Genomic DNA, 14,603 nt, shown 5'->3' with positions numbered 1-14,603 from the left:
TGATTAAGTCACTATGCAGTATATTCTGGATGGGAAATCACATTTTGTATGCTGTGATGATGCTTAGGGAAAGAATGTAAATTAAGTTATAAAAAAAAAGTTTTAGGGAAAAAAAATCTATTCAATGACTGCAGTAAGATATATAGCCCCAACTAGGTGCTACTTTATAGGATGTGTAAAGTTAGACTTGTGTTCATGGAAATATATACATCACCTGTGTTTACTATGAAAATATTTAGATTAATTAATGTCTTTAGTAATTCAATAAAATGTGGGGGGGGAAACAGTATAGAAAGCAAACATAGATACCAGAGTCAGTGTGGGAGGATAGTGGGAGATGGCAGAGGGTAAGAGATAGGGAATCAAGAATGGGGGGGGAGAAAGCAAAACATAAAGAAAACAAGAAATGGAAAGTTATTTGCTGACAATAACATGTTTGTTGATTTGCTTGATTGAGACAATATACAGTGTACTCTGGATGGAAAACCTCATTTTGTATGCTGTAACGATGTACAGTGAATGAATGTAAATAAATAAATTGAAATAAAGAAAAAGAAAAGCAAATAGGAAATACAAAAACAAACAAACAAACAAAAACCTCCTCCCAGTTTTCATTAATACAGGAGATAACTTGATTTTTCATCATTATTCTTTAAAAGTTGTCTCTAGATAATTTAAAATGTCAAAAAAAAAAAAAAAACAAAAAAACACCAGTTTTTTTTAAACAAAAAAACACCAGACAGAAAAAAGCTGAAAGAGCAGTACTCACCATGACACAAGGCTGTATCAGACCAGCCGCTGTCACCACAGACTGTGGAACCCTTGGTGCGTCTGTCTCTGTTTTCATATCCACTATGGCATTCATAGTTCACCTCATCATTGACCTAAACCATGTGAAATTTCTCGTGGCTCTGGCATTCTCAAATACTGGCTCATCACTTGATTTTAATAAATAATTATATTGAGGATTTAATTTTTAATGCAATTTGATGGACTATGTGATGGGCAATTCCATCCCAAGAACAAAAAGCTCTACGGATTAGCATATGCTAATAAATTAAGTACTATATAAAAAATGTTAAAAGACCAATGATAAATCATTGTCTTAAAAAAGTAGTTAAACTAAAAAATGTGTTTCTATACAACATGTTCCTCATTGCTAAACCCTCTAAAAATTTTAATTTAAAAATATTTTTGCAATTAAATTCAACACATAGACATTGGAAGGTGGGTACCATGTAAAGTTACACTTAAGAGCAAAGTCGAAAGCCCACTGCTTCCACTCACCTTGTCCGTTGGCACAGGAAGCCCACAGGATGAGCACAGCACTGAGCAGCAGCAGCATGGTAGCTGTCCCCAAGTGCGTTAGCACAGAGTCCTGCCGTGCTGTGTGAGGTGGAAATCTGCCTCATTAGCAGCCACCAAGCCTGACTCTGAATGAAAGTGCACCACATGAAGCTAGTGGATTGACCTCAATTCCTAAATATCAAAGTTCAAAGACTTATGCAATATCCCTCAGTATCCCTAATTCTTACCCTAACTCTGTTAGTGGTTTCACAATAATTTGTTGACTTATTACTTCATACGAACTTGTCTGACTTTCTTCAGAAATGGCAATGAACTGGCTCTAAAGTACTATAAAAGATTAATTTTTAAATTAAATTATTTGAAATAGGCACATTTTAAAAATGAAGCTAGGTGAGGAAGCCTGGGGGAAGGAATAACCTGGAGGAAGAAATCACTCACATCAGTGAAACGTTCTCTCGTCTTTCACTTTCCTGCACCGACCTTTATTTTGGGCAGTCTATGAAAACCAACTTGTATATTTGGGCCCTATTCCTCTATCTATGTATCTATGTGTTCTTGTGTTTAAGAAAGCAATACATTATTCAAAAATCACATTAGAAAACCATGTTGTACACTGTGAAGATGTATGGTGGTTAATTGTAAGTGAAAAATACATTAAAAAAATCATCTTAGATCATGTTATTATAAACAAGAGTTTCAGCTTATTCTTGACATTTACTTTTTTAAGAGGTTTTTGCTTTAGCACACGTGGCCTAAAGCAAATATATATACACACACACACACACAAACAAAAACATATATGTTTTTATATAAATATAAATATGTAAATATACATGTGCATTTATATATAGACTATTTGTTTTTTATTTTATTTTTGGCCAGCAAGTATTCTGGCTGGAGAGTGAAAGATAAAGCATCCTTCATGGGAATGAACATGCTGCAATCCCTTCTCCTCTGTCTCTTCCTCCTTTCAGGAGTTTGGATGCACATGCACACATGCCCAGTGTGGTTTTCAAGCCACTGGGTCTGGGACCCAAACTGTGCAGTTAGTCATGAGGGATCCAGCCACTTTAATCACCATGCCACAGGCTAGCTATGAATTTTTATACACACAGTGATTTCAGTTTTGTTGGAGAAATATGACTGAAGTCCTCACCTGTCTTACTAGCTGATTAATTGTATTTATTGCAACTTCTCATAATATTTACATATATGTATATTTACATAAACATAGCAGTTCTACTTGCCATATTTTAAGACGCCATTATTTACAATAAAAAACTGCTTTCAAAGATATAATTAACATGGAAAATATTAACAAGGTCTTCAAAAGTTTGTGGCAAATGCACATTATGAAAAATCTATGCATAAGTTTCCAAAAAAATTTTGCACCAAAATAAATTTGTATTTAAATTACACTTTTCTTCAAATTTTTACAGTCATTCACATAATATTACTATAGGGAGTGACATAATTGTGACCAAAATCATAGAGTTTATGCTTGGGAATTAATTTATTCTTCTGCTTACCTACAATAGGTAGAATGATTTCTAAATATTAAGTAATTTTAGTAAGTTATATAATCAAGACTTCTAAATTAGCAGACTAACATATGTCAGGAAACCCCTGCAAATAACACAGCACAAATGTGAAATGAAGTTCCTGAGTGAGCAAAAGCAGGCAGAAATGGGAAGCATCTGGTTTGAAAGGATGGCATTGATCAGTGAGCTCCGCCTTCTGCACTCGGAGCTCATCCAGGTCCGTGCATAAAGGATGGCGCTGAGACAGAAAGCAGGAGTTGTATTTGTGTAAGAAATCGATATCTGAGTCCAGAGCCGGGAGAATTCATGGGCAAGGACTCTAGACCAGGGACCTGGGAAGTCCCCGACAATCTCCATTATAAAATCCATGTGAATTATTTATCTTCTGTACACTGGACATGCCTGGGCTGAAACTTCAAGCAGAAGAGAAAGATGCTGCAAGACTGAGAACATTGAAAATTTCAGTTAATGCCTATATAGGGAAGAATTTGGAGTCTAGGACAGCATCGTTTGTTAAGTTCCTCACATTTTACTAGAATTCAGAACAAATATGCATTAGAGTGTGTGTGTGTGTGTGTGTGTGTGTGTGTGTACACACATGCATGCATGTATGTATGTGCATCAAATTAGGAAAGGGATGTGCAGTTTCAGAAAAGAAATAGTGTCTAAGGAACAATAAAACAAGCTCACTTTGTTTAGGTTTCCCAATTCAGTGGCAGCAGTTCCTGCTGTACTTTATTTATTCATTTATCTATTTATTATTTGTCAGAGGGCACACGTGTGTGTAGGAGACAGAGAGAGAGGGCATCCCCCAATGGGTCTTACCACATTGCAATCCTTTTCCCTGATTTCTCCTTCGGGATTTGGAGCATGCACACTCATGTCCCCAGTGTGTTGTTCAGGCTCTGGGGCTGGGAATCCACCTGCAGTCAGCTCTATGGCTCCTGCTCCCATGCACAGTGTTTAACCACTGCACCTGGGCATGGGGCCAGCCCCTCACTGTGCTTTTTGGACTGGAAAGAAGGGTGACCACAGAGCCTTTCAAGGATAATGGGTTTTTCTCACTTAGGTGGTGTATTTCTCACTTAGGTGGTGAAAGGTGTGTCCTCTGGATTCTCCCAGGGTGGATAAGGTCTTAATTGATATAAACCACCTTCTTCTCCTTCTCCTTCTCCTTCTCCTTCTCCTTCTCCTTCTCCTTCTCCTTCCCCCTCCCTCTCCCCCTCCCCCTCCTCCTTGTCCTCCTCCTTCTTCTTCTTTACCTGGAGAGGTTTTTGCTATAGGGTTCGTGTGCTTGCCAGAAAGACAGAGAGAGACAGAAAGTGGTAAATCACCCACCAGGGAGGATGGCCACGCCGAAATCCCTTTTCCATTCCCCTCTTGAGATCTTGGGTATCCGTGCACACGCGCCCGGTGTGAGTTTAAGCCACCAGGTCTGGAACCTGAACAGTGGTCGACTACATGGGAGTCCAGCACAACTGCTGGTCCCCATGCCATTTTTCTTAAGCCTTAGAATGTCTTCTTCTACAGAATAGCAAGACAGTTGGCATTTCATCTTCATTAGTGTCGGCCACCTTTTGGTCCAAGTAATCAGCTAAACAGAGCCCTTTCTAAATCCTAGCTGTTGTGATCAGCAGTTAGTGTAATGGCTATGTCGCTGGACTCCCATGTAGTCGACCATGGTTTGAGTCACAGACCCGGTGGCTTATACTCACGCTGGGCATGTGTGCGTGCGTGCCCAAGATCCTGAGAGGAGAATGGAGGAGAAGGGATTGCGGCGTGGACATCCCCTCTGGGGGGTGATTTCTTGCTTTCTGTCTCTCTATCTCTCTCTGTCTTTCTGGCGAGCATACACACCCTATAGAAGAAAAAAAAAAAACCTCTCTAAATCGTAGCTGTGGCATTAAATCCGGACTCTTTGCTTAGTGAATATTTCTGAATTTATTTGGAATGTTTCCACTTTATATTTTCCACCTTATCTTGCATCCTTAATATTTATACCTGCATATATTCTCCAGTTTCTAACTTTATAAATTTAGAAAACCTTGTAGATCTTTGGAGGGCAGTCCCCTTCCTTGGGTCACATCGTGTACCACATCTTTCAGGATCTGCTGGACCTTGATTCTAGGTAAAGGCCTGAAAGCAAAAATGTGATTGGGTGTGTCCTCAGGAGTTTTGGCAGCGTCCTGCAAAGTAACACCTCAGAGGATGTTATTATATGTGACTCAGGCAGAGCAGAGTCAACCTTATGTGGGTTTAGAATGGCTGCTGCTACTGACAAATAAAACTCATCAGATCTTCACGGCTGAATAATGTGCCACAGTATGAACACACCGCATTTCTGGTACCTCAGCATCTACTGGTGGACATTTAGGTTCTTCCCATTTTGAGGATATGATCGATATGGTTTCTATGACAATTAGTATACAAATTTTTGTGTGAACATGTGTGTTTTCCTTTCTGGTGGGTATATACTTAGCAGAGGAATTGCTGCATTATTTTGTAACTGTATAATAGCCTTTTTTTTTTTTTTTGGAGAGATTTTTCACTATAGGGCGCGTGCGCTCGCCAGACAGACAGAGAGAGACATAGAGACAGAAAGCGAGAAATCGCCCTCCGGGGGATGGTCACGCTGCAATCCCTTCTCCTCCATTCTCCTCTCGGGATCTTGGGCATGCACACACACGCACCTGGCATGAGTTTAAGCCACTGGGTCCAGGACACAAACTGCGGTAGACTACGTGGGAGTCCAGCGACATAGCCATTATGCTAACTGCTGGTTCCCTATAATAGCCTTTTAAGAAAAACTGCCAAAGTGTTTTCCAAGGTGTTTGTGATGTTTTACAATCCTATCAGGCTTGTGTGAGAATTCTAATTTCCTCACATCCTCATCCACAGCTACATGTGGTCTTTAATATTAACCATATTAGTAAGTATGAGATAATACCACATTGTGGGTTTTTTATTTCCAGAGGGTGCATGCCTTTGAGAGAGAGAGAGAACTATTGCAAAGGGGTATGGTCATGCCACAATCTGTTTTTCTCCATTCCTCCTTCACGTCAGGTTTTGGGTGCAAACAGGAAAGTGCTGGGCTTGTTTCTCAACCTGTGGGGCCAGGACTCAAACCATAGTAAGACCTATGAGATCTGGCTCCCTTAACCACTGTGATCCAGGGTCAGCTCTGTCTTTGGTGATGTTAATATGCGCTTCTCCAACACCAATAACAAAACTGTTGAGCATCTTTTCATGGGTCACTGGCCATTTGAGTCTTCTGTTCCTATAAGCTAATGTGTTGTCATCAATAATAATTCAAATAATCTCTGGTACATTATTATGTCTAATCAACTTCCAAAAAAAGTTATGTGTATAAATAAGTTTTTTAAAAACATAAGATTTAAGGGGGTTAGTACCCATAGATTTATTAGGATTACTATGAGTCTACCTTTTACTTTTCAGGATTGTATGTATTTCCAGGTAAGCTCTAACTTAAACTGAAGACACCCTATGGGACTGGGAATTGAATTTGCTCTGCAATTTAGTCACTTGCAGGATGAATGCGATTCTGTGTTAGTTTTTCAGCTAGCTCATCATCATGGATACAGAAAGGAAGGTATTCTTTAAGGGAAGACATAAACATTTCCAGTTTCTTTTTTTTTATGTGGCATTTGAACCCATTCATTATCTTTGAGCTAATCTTTTTTGTATTCTAATTTGCCTAGCACAATTAGGAATAGTCTGCCAATCAAATTATACTTGGTAGGGCAGCCCCAAAGCTGGTGATTGAAGCAGCCAGACCTCCCTGGCAAACTGTCATTTTGAGTCGTGACCTCAGTGATTTGAAAATCACACTGGGCATGTGCGTGTACATGCTCCCTCATTCCAAAGGGTGGGAGAGATGATGAAGGGTTTGCTCTGTGGCCACTACTATTTAAAAGGTGCTCTCTCACTCTGTCTGTCTGGGGAGTACATGTATCCCCTCTGGTAATAAAAAGAATTAGACATCAGTTCAGTAAGTGGCATGGTGATAAATACACTGGAATACCACATGGCAGACTTGGTTCAAGTCCCAGACCTGGCAGCCTGAAATCACAAATTAAGTAAATAAATAAATAAATAAATGTAAAAGAATGTATATTCTTGATAATCTGATAAAAATGTTTAAGGAAATATTTTCTTGAAAAGTATGTGATCAGGAATATCGAGACAAACTGTTGTTTATATCTATTGCCACGTCCCTCCATGGACCATCGCTGCTCTCTTTTTGAATGGTCATAGAGTCATTAGTGTCTTCTAATCTAACCATATTAGAGAAGAAATTTCTCAAATCCCAGAACAAATTCAGAAAACTATTCCTCAAGATTCTGTTTCCAAAGAAGCATTTATGCTACAGCATCAAGCAAAATCAAGAGTCTGGAGGCAAGATCGTTTTATCTTTCTTGAGGGATTTCATTCTTTTCTTTGAAAAACTTCAACTAATTGAATGACCCCCACCCATATTACTGACCTTAATGCATTTTTTTAAAGAATTATTTATTTTAATTTTCTTTATTCATTCTTTCCTTTTTTAAAAAATTTGAACAGAGAAAGACACGCACAGAGAGAGAGCAGGAACGTGACAAAACAAACCACCAGGTCCAGGACTTGAACCATGGTCAGCCATGTGGGAGTGTCTAGTGCCTTAACCACCTGCTCCCTTTTTTACAAGGCTACTGATTTAAATATTAATCATGTCTCACAAAATCTTCACAGCAATATGTAGACTAGCTTTTGACCAAGCAAGTTCTATCATAATCTTGCCAAGGTGTCACATGAAATTAGCCATCCCAGTTACCAATTTAGATATTTAACTGAGCAGATTCCCACATGATCTGTGAAGAAAAAGCCTGGCTTTTCTTTAGTGCTCATCATAAGATGCAAGATAAAGAGATAAATCGTGGAATAAACTTACTCAGAAAGAAACCGGAATTAGATGATCTGAAAGGTCTTAGTCTACCAAGATGGTGTGCTCAGGAACAGAGCCGAGGGTGTGGCTGGACAACTATACGCTGTAAAGACTAGGTGTATTTCTGTGGTTCCAGTCATCCACCTCAGCGAAGGCCGGAAGTAGAGATGTGATACCCAGGAAGATCTGGGATGGATCCTTCTCTGTGATAGCTAAGACCCTGTCCAGGAGTGGGAGACTGGCAATGCTTTCGAGAATGTTACACCAGCTTACATACAGCCTGAAAGGGACACAATCATGGAACAAGGTCTTGAAAGAAGAACTACATAAGTAGAACCAGAGGCTCACAGGACCTCCTCAGGCTGACAGGAGGGTGTCATCATCTTTCTGGTACACCAAGAAGTTCTACCTTGGACTTACCATCCCAGAAGGGCCAAGGACAGGGCATCTAGACACAAAAGACTATACTCAGTTCTTCAAATATAATAGACTTGGTCCCACTTGGTTTTGAATTTGCTTGGATCCTGTAAGTCTGTTAAACAGAACACTAGGCACCAGTTATAACTTCCAGGGAGCAGAACACCATGTACTAGCTGCCAATCTCAGGGCTCTACACATCTACCCTTTGTACTTACTATTGCAGATGTCAAGGGAAACACACCAGACACTGGATGGAGTGATGCTTTATTTAAATACTCAAAGGGCAGAGGGAGATCAGCTTTCATATGTGTGTTGGTCACTCTGGCCAGCACATGTTCTAAAGAACCCGCAATCTGACAGGACTTGCCCATAATGTTTTACATGTCCCCAAAACACACCCATAGCTTCAGCAGAAGACAAATTAACCAACATTGGGATAGAACAATGTTCTGCTGATGGCCGGACACAGAATGGTCCTTATGGCCATGAGCATAGAGTTAGGTTTTATACGATAGGAACAAAATACTCATAAATTATTAAAGATTAATGCAGACTCCCTTTCCTAATACAGGAATCTGGTCTCTACATACATTGCTTGAAACTTACAGTAAAGGTTAGCTTACTGATGAACACAGTCAGCAAAATAAAGTTGAGAAGAACTGAATTAGTAATAAAAATTCTGTGTGAATTGTCACATTTTAATTATAATAATACTTTTTAGTCATGGTCTTTTCCTGCAACTGGGGTATGCCACCCGCCCATTCTGGCACAACACTCGAAACGACTGAGGAAGTGTTGGTCGATATCCACGTTTACACGTAAATTCAACAAAGTCTCCTGTTCGGATGTAGATCTTTTGAGCTTGTTTCCATTTTAATACTATGTTATATTTTTCCAAGGTCTCTTCCTTTTTTCCGATATTACACATGCATCTGAAAGTATTTAAAAAATGAACATGAAACAATTAAGTAGTATACAGAAGTCTATATACTTTCAGGTAAGATGTTACATAAAGTTCAGGAATTATTTTCCAAAGTCCTAAATCATAATGTAGATTTAGGTAAAGTTGAAATAATCACATCATGTTGGAGTACTATGTTTCTTGAAAGATTCAGAACACCTATTATCATATTAAAAACATGTCACTACCATTTTTGTGATTAAGATGTTGGTAAAGGTTACAAATTTCAGTTATAAGATGTGTCAGACCTGGGGATCTATTGTACAGCATAGGGACTACAGTTACTATTCTGTACTGTTTAATTTAAATTTGGTCAAAGAGCAGATGGTAAGTGTCCTCATTATACTTAAACACATAAACCTATACACAGACACAAACCCGTTGAAAAATGGTAACTATGTGTGGGGATAAATTGCTCATTAATTGAATTGTGGTAGTCATTACACTATGAATATATGAAATCACCATATTGGGCACCATAATAATATACAATTTTATTTTTTAGTTAAATATTTTTAAATAAACTATAAGTATAAAAAGAATGTTTAAGACTTTATTTTCTCACGTATTAATATTTGGTAGTCAAGTATTTAGCAGAATGGTTGTGTGTTAATCTGTAAAAATTCTGCTGTAAATAAATAAATATCATAGTCATTACACTGATTTTTCCAGGATCTGTGAATAATTAAAGTACTTACCTAAGCATTTCGGTGGTTCTGACCACTCTCCCCTTTTACAGGTTATTTTCTTGGGGCCCTCAAGTTGATACCAGGACTGGCACTGATACTCAACTGATGACCCAGAAGGGTACTCTCGCAATGGAAATGATGTAATGTCGCCATTGTCAATAGGTGGGGGAGGCCCACATTTTCCTGAAAAGTCTACAACATGTCAGTTGATTTATTGAAAGACAAAATAGAAGTATAAATTATAAGAAGAAAATAAAAATATAACAGTACATATTATATCAAGACTTGTGTGTGATTTTTGGTGACAGAAATAATTCCTTGAAAATTTTAACCACTGAGAGTTTCATTTTAAGCTCTTTGTTCCACCTCCCTGAAGACACAGATAACACACTAACAAATGCGTCCATTGTGTAGTATTCCAGTATTTAACAATGTTCTTTTTAATGAATAAATCCTGAAGAGGTAGATAGTAAAGACAAACAGAAAATTTCTTACTCTTACATGTAACATACTGCAATGTTAATTGTGTCTTTAGTCATTTAAAAAAATTAATTCTTATTAGAAAAGAAACATCAACTCCTTGAAAGAAACTGAAAGAATACAAATTTTTAGACAGTAAAAGAGAATTGTTAGCTTCCTGGTACTGACAAGATGAGGACAAAATGTTTCTCTCTATTCCTTCTGCAAAGTACAGCTAAAAACATCCTAGACTAACAAGACACTGTCCCTCTCCTGTGATGTCAGTGGACTTCTGTGTAGAATTTGGAATTATACCCAGGGTGGCATTATCAAAAACTGCTAAATAAGAATTGTAATTAAAAAAAATTTCAAAATCTCAAACTATAATACCCCAAAGTCCAGAAAAAATCAAAATCACTCATCATATTAAGGACTAGGAAAACCTGAAAAAAGAAGAAGACAATCAATAGAATGCTGAGATGACACAGTGTTGAAATTAATAGTGATTTTTTAAAAAATCCAGTAGAAAGTATAGAGCTGAAAAGTGTTTAAAGGATGTACAAACACAAGAGGTGGATGTGAATGCCAGATGTGGTGTGTGTGGAGGAGTGGGACATGGGGAAAAACATTTGAAGGAGGGATATGAAGACAACATTGTTGAGACAGGGAGGTAGTGTTGTTATATTTTGATCAACTCGACTGGGGAGAAATGTTCACATATTGAAATGATCACCTTGTAAGCTAAATAATGTAATTGAATGTATTTTAAAAAAGTAAATAAAAATAAATAAATAAAAAGTGTAACAGAAATTTTAAAAGCAGAACAAAACTCAATGGTTGGACTTCATAATAGATTGGAAGTGACAGCAAATTCATGAACTTTAAGATACACTATACAAATAACTTAGACTGGAAATAAACTGAAAACCAAATAACTGGACTGAATTTCAGAGATATGTAGAAGAAAAGGAATTATTGGAGACCCAGAAAGAGAGAAACAATATAGGGCTGAAAAAAAATGTAAAAAACAATGGCTGTTTTCCCACATTGGTTATAAGGAATATGCCTTAAAATTCAAGAAGCTGAGTGAATTCCAAAGAAGATAAGACCAATAAAATGATACCAATATACATCATAATTAAACTGCTTAAAGATAAAAAGAAAAACTATCTTGAAAACAGCTAGAGAAAAAAATATACCATACCGTCTGGGGACCAAGGATTCACATGACATTGAGTTTCTCAGTTTGGACCATACAGGCCACAAAGAATTGGCACGTATTTTTAAGAGAGTGATGTAAGAAAAGAACTGTCAACTGCAAATTCTCCATTCAGTGATCCTACCCTTTAGGAATAAAGGGGTACACAAAGACATTCTCAAAGTAAACCAAGAGAATTCTACTCAAGGAGACCTACTCAAAGAATCACTGAAGGAATTCTTCAAATAGAAATTAGAAGACTGCAAAAGGAAATAGAGATTTCATGATGGAGAAGAAAACAACTTATGAAAAGAGTGGTAAATTGAATCAACTATCTTTATTTATTTATTTTAAAGAGATTTTTGCTATAGGGTGTGTGTGCTTGCTAGAATCACAGAGAGAAAGTGAGAAATCATCATGAGGAAATGATGACACCACAATCCCTTCTCCTCCGTCCTCCTCTCAGGATTTTAGGCATGCACTCACATGCACCCAGTGAGAGTTTAGCTGCCTGTTCTGGGACTTGTACCATTGTTGACTACATGAGAGTCCAGCAATGTAACCAGTATGCCATCTGCTGGTCCTTCAGTAAAATTGGCCTAGAAGGACTGTTTCTCAGCATAATAAAAGCCATTTATGAAAAACCTACAGCTAATATTATACTGAATGGAGAAAAGTTGGAAGTTTTTCCACTAAAAACAGGTACAAGAGGGACCAGCAGTTAGCTTAATGGCTATGTCGCTGGACTCCCACATAGTTGACCACGGTTCGCGTCCCGGACCCGGTGGCTTAAAACTCATGCTGGGCATATGCATGCATGCCCAAGATCCTGAGAGGAGGACAGAGGAGAAGGGATTGCAGCGTGGCCATCCCCTCTGGGGGTTGATTTCTCCCTTTCTGTCTCTTTGTCTCTCTCTGTCTGTCTGGCGAGTGCACGCACCCTATAGCACAAAGAAAAACCTCTCCAAAAAAAAAAAAAATAAAGCTTTTCCACTAAAAACGGGTACAAGACAAGGCTGCCTAATTTCTCCACTCCTATTCCATATAGTACTGGAAGTTCTAGCCAATGCATTCAGATAAGAGAAGGAAATAAAAGGCATTCCAAAAGGGAAAGAAGAGCTGAAATTATCTCTGTTTGCAGATGACATGATTGTATACATAGAAGACCCAGTAGTATCCATGAAAAAATGTCTCAAAGTAATAAATGCATACAGTAAAGTGGCAGGATATAAAATTAACTTACAAAAATCTATAGTATTTCTAAATACAAACAACAAGCAGACAGAGACAGAAATGAGGAATGTAATTCCACTTACCATAGCCACAAGATGAATAAGATACCTAGGAATAAAACTAACCAAGGAAGTCCAAGACCTCTACAAGAAAAACTATTAAAATCTTAAAAAGGAAATCAAAAGGACACTAAAAAGTGGAAGGACATCTCATGTTCCTGGACTGGCAGAATCAATATAATAAAAATGGCAATCCTACCCAAATTAATCTACATGTTTAATGTCATCCCAATAAAATTACAAGAGACATTCTTTACAGATCTAGAAAAAACAATCATAAAATTTGTCTGGAACCATAAAAGACCCCATTTTGCTAAAACTATCCTGCACAAGAAAATTGGAGTAGGCCATCCTGTGCAAGAAGACTGGAGTAGGTAGCATCTCACTTCCTGAGCCCAAAATATATAACAAAGCTGTGATAATCAAAACAGCATGGTATTGGCACAAAAATAGACATGAGGACCAATGGAACAGAGTAGAGACTCCAGAAATAAACCCCAAAATGTACATCCAACTCATCTTTGAGAAAGGATACCATTCAATCAAGTGGGAAAAGGGAAATCTCTTTAGGAAATGGTGTTGGAAAAACTGGGTAACCACCTGCAGAAAGATTAATCTGAACTCCTATCTGTCAGCATTAACAAAAATTAACTCAAAGTGAATCAAAGATCTAAACCTAAGACTGCAAACTATAAAACTACTGGTGTAAAACACTGGGGAGACTCTGGGAGACATCGGGGTAGGCAAAGACTTCTTAAGCAAGACCCTCAAAGCACAGACAATAATCCCCAGAATAGACAGATGAAATTACATCAAATTAAGAAGTTTCTGCACAACAAAGAACACTGTAATTAGTGTGAACTGACAACTCTCAGAAGGAACACTCCTACACTGCTGGTGGGAATGTAAGTTGCTCCAGCCACTTTGGAGAATGATATAGAGGTTCCTCAAAGATTTTCAAATAGATCTACCATATGATCCAGCATTCCACTCCTGGGTATCTATCCAAAGGACAGGAGAGCACTCAGTCAGAAAAGCGCTTGCACATCTATATTTGTTGCAGCCTTATTCATGATTGCTAAGACATTGAACCAACCCAAATGTCCACAAACAGAGGAATGGATTGAAAAATTTTGGCACATATACTCCATGGAATACTATTCAGCTATAAAAAACAACAAGGCGGAAGAGGCAAGCGACAGGCCTTCAGAAGAAAACATTATCATGGGGGAACCAGCAGTTAGCATAATAGCTATGTTGCTGGACTCCCACGTAGTCAACTGTGGTTCACGTCTGGACCCGGTGGCTTAAAACTCATGCTGGGCGCATGTGCGTGCGTGCCCAAGATCCCGAGAGGAGAATGGAGGAGAAGGGATTGCGGTGTGACCATCCCCTCTGGGGGGTGATTTCTTGCTTTCTGCCTCTATGTTTCTCTCTGTCTGTCTGGTGAGCACACGCGCCCTATAGCGAAAACCTCTCAAAACAACAACAACAAAAAAACAAACAAAAAAACACTATCATGGCTCCTGAGAACTAGTCATTTCAGGGAAATAAGAAAAATGAAGATTTTTCTACGGATAATTCGGCTTCCAGCCCAGAAACTCCAGTGAGATTAAAATGGAACAGTAAAGAGATTCTAGATCACCTCTTTTTGTATGCTCCTGAATGCTCAGATTGAACTTCAAGTTTGAGAAGAAACACACCATCCATCAGATGACTAGAAATCACTGCAGGGCCACAAGAAATATGGGAAAGCAAGAAAATACCTCTCCTCCAAGGGAAAAAAAAAACTC

At 38.2% G+C, this 14,603-nt stretch overlaps 1 protein-coding gene across 6 annotated transcripts in view; it reads right to left on the bottom strand.

The window, feature by feature from the left end:
* LOC102495620 (complement factor H-related protein 2) overlaps positions 1-14,603 on the bottom strand; it is a 66,399-nt gene that overhangs the window by 35,791 nt on the left and 16,005 nt on the right. For 3 of the 6 annotated variants that reach the window (XM_006155420.3, XM_006155422.3, XM_014590482.2), the window contains exon 1: positions 1,288-1,458. The exons of 1 other annotated variant lie outside the window; for it this stretch is intronic. In XM_006155420.3, the coding sequence (XP_006155482.1) occupies positions 1,288-1,345 (58 nt within the window). In that variant the 5' untranslated portion in view covers positions 1,346-1,458. Of the gene's footprint in view, positions 1-1,287; positions 1,461-14,603 lie in introns of those variants that run through there. 2 more of the 6 variants (XM_014590483.2, XM_006155421.2) reach the window with 2 other exon arrangements.

This window comes from Tupaia chinensis, unplaced genomic scaffold (assembly GCF_000334495.1).
Source record: "Tupaia chinensis unplaced genomic scaffold, TupChi_1.0 Scaffold000453_1, whole genome shotgun sequence".
Classification (NCBI taxonomy): Eukaryota; Metazoa; Chordata; class Mammalia; order Scandentia; family Tupaiidae; genus Tupaia; species Tupaia belangeri.
This window is presented reverse-complemented; position numbering and strand designations above follow the sequence as displayed.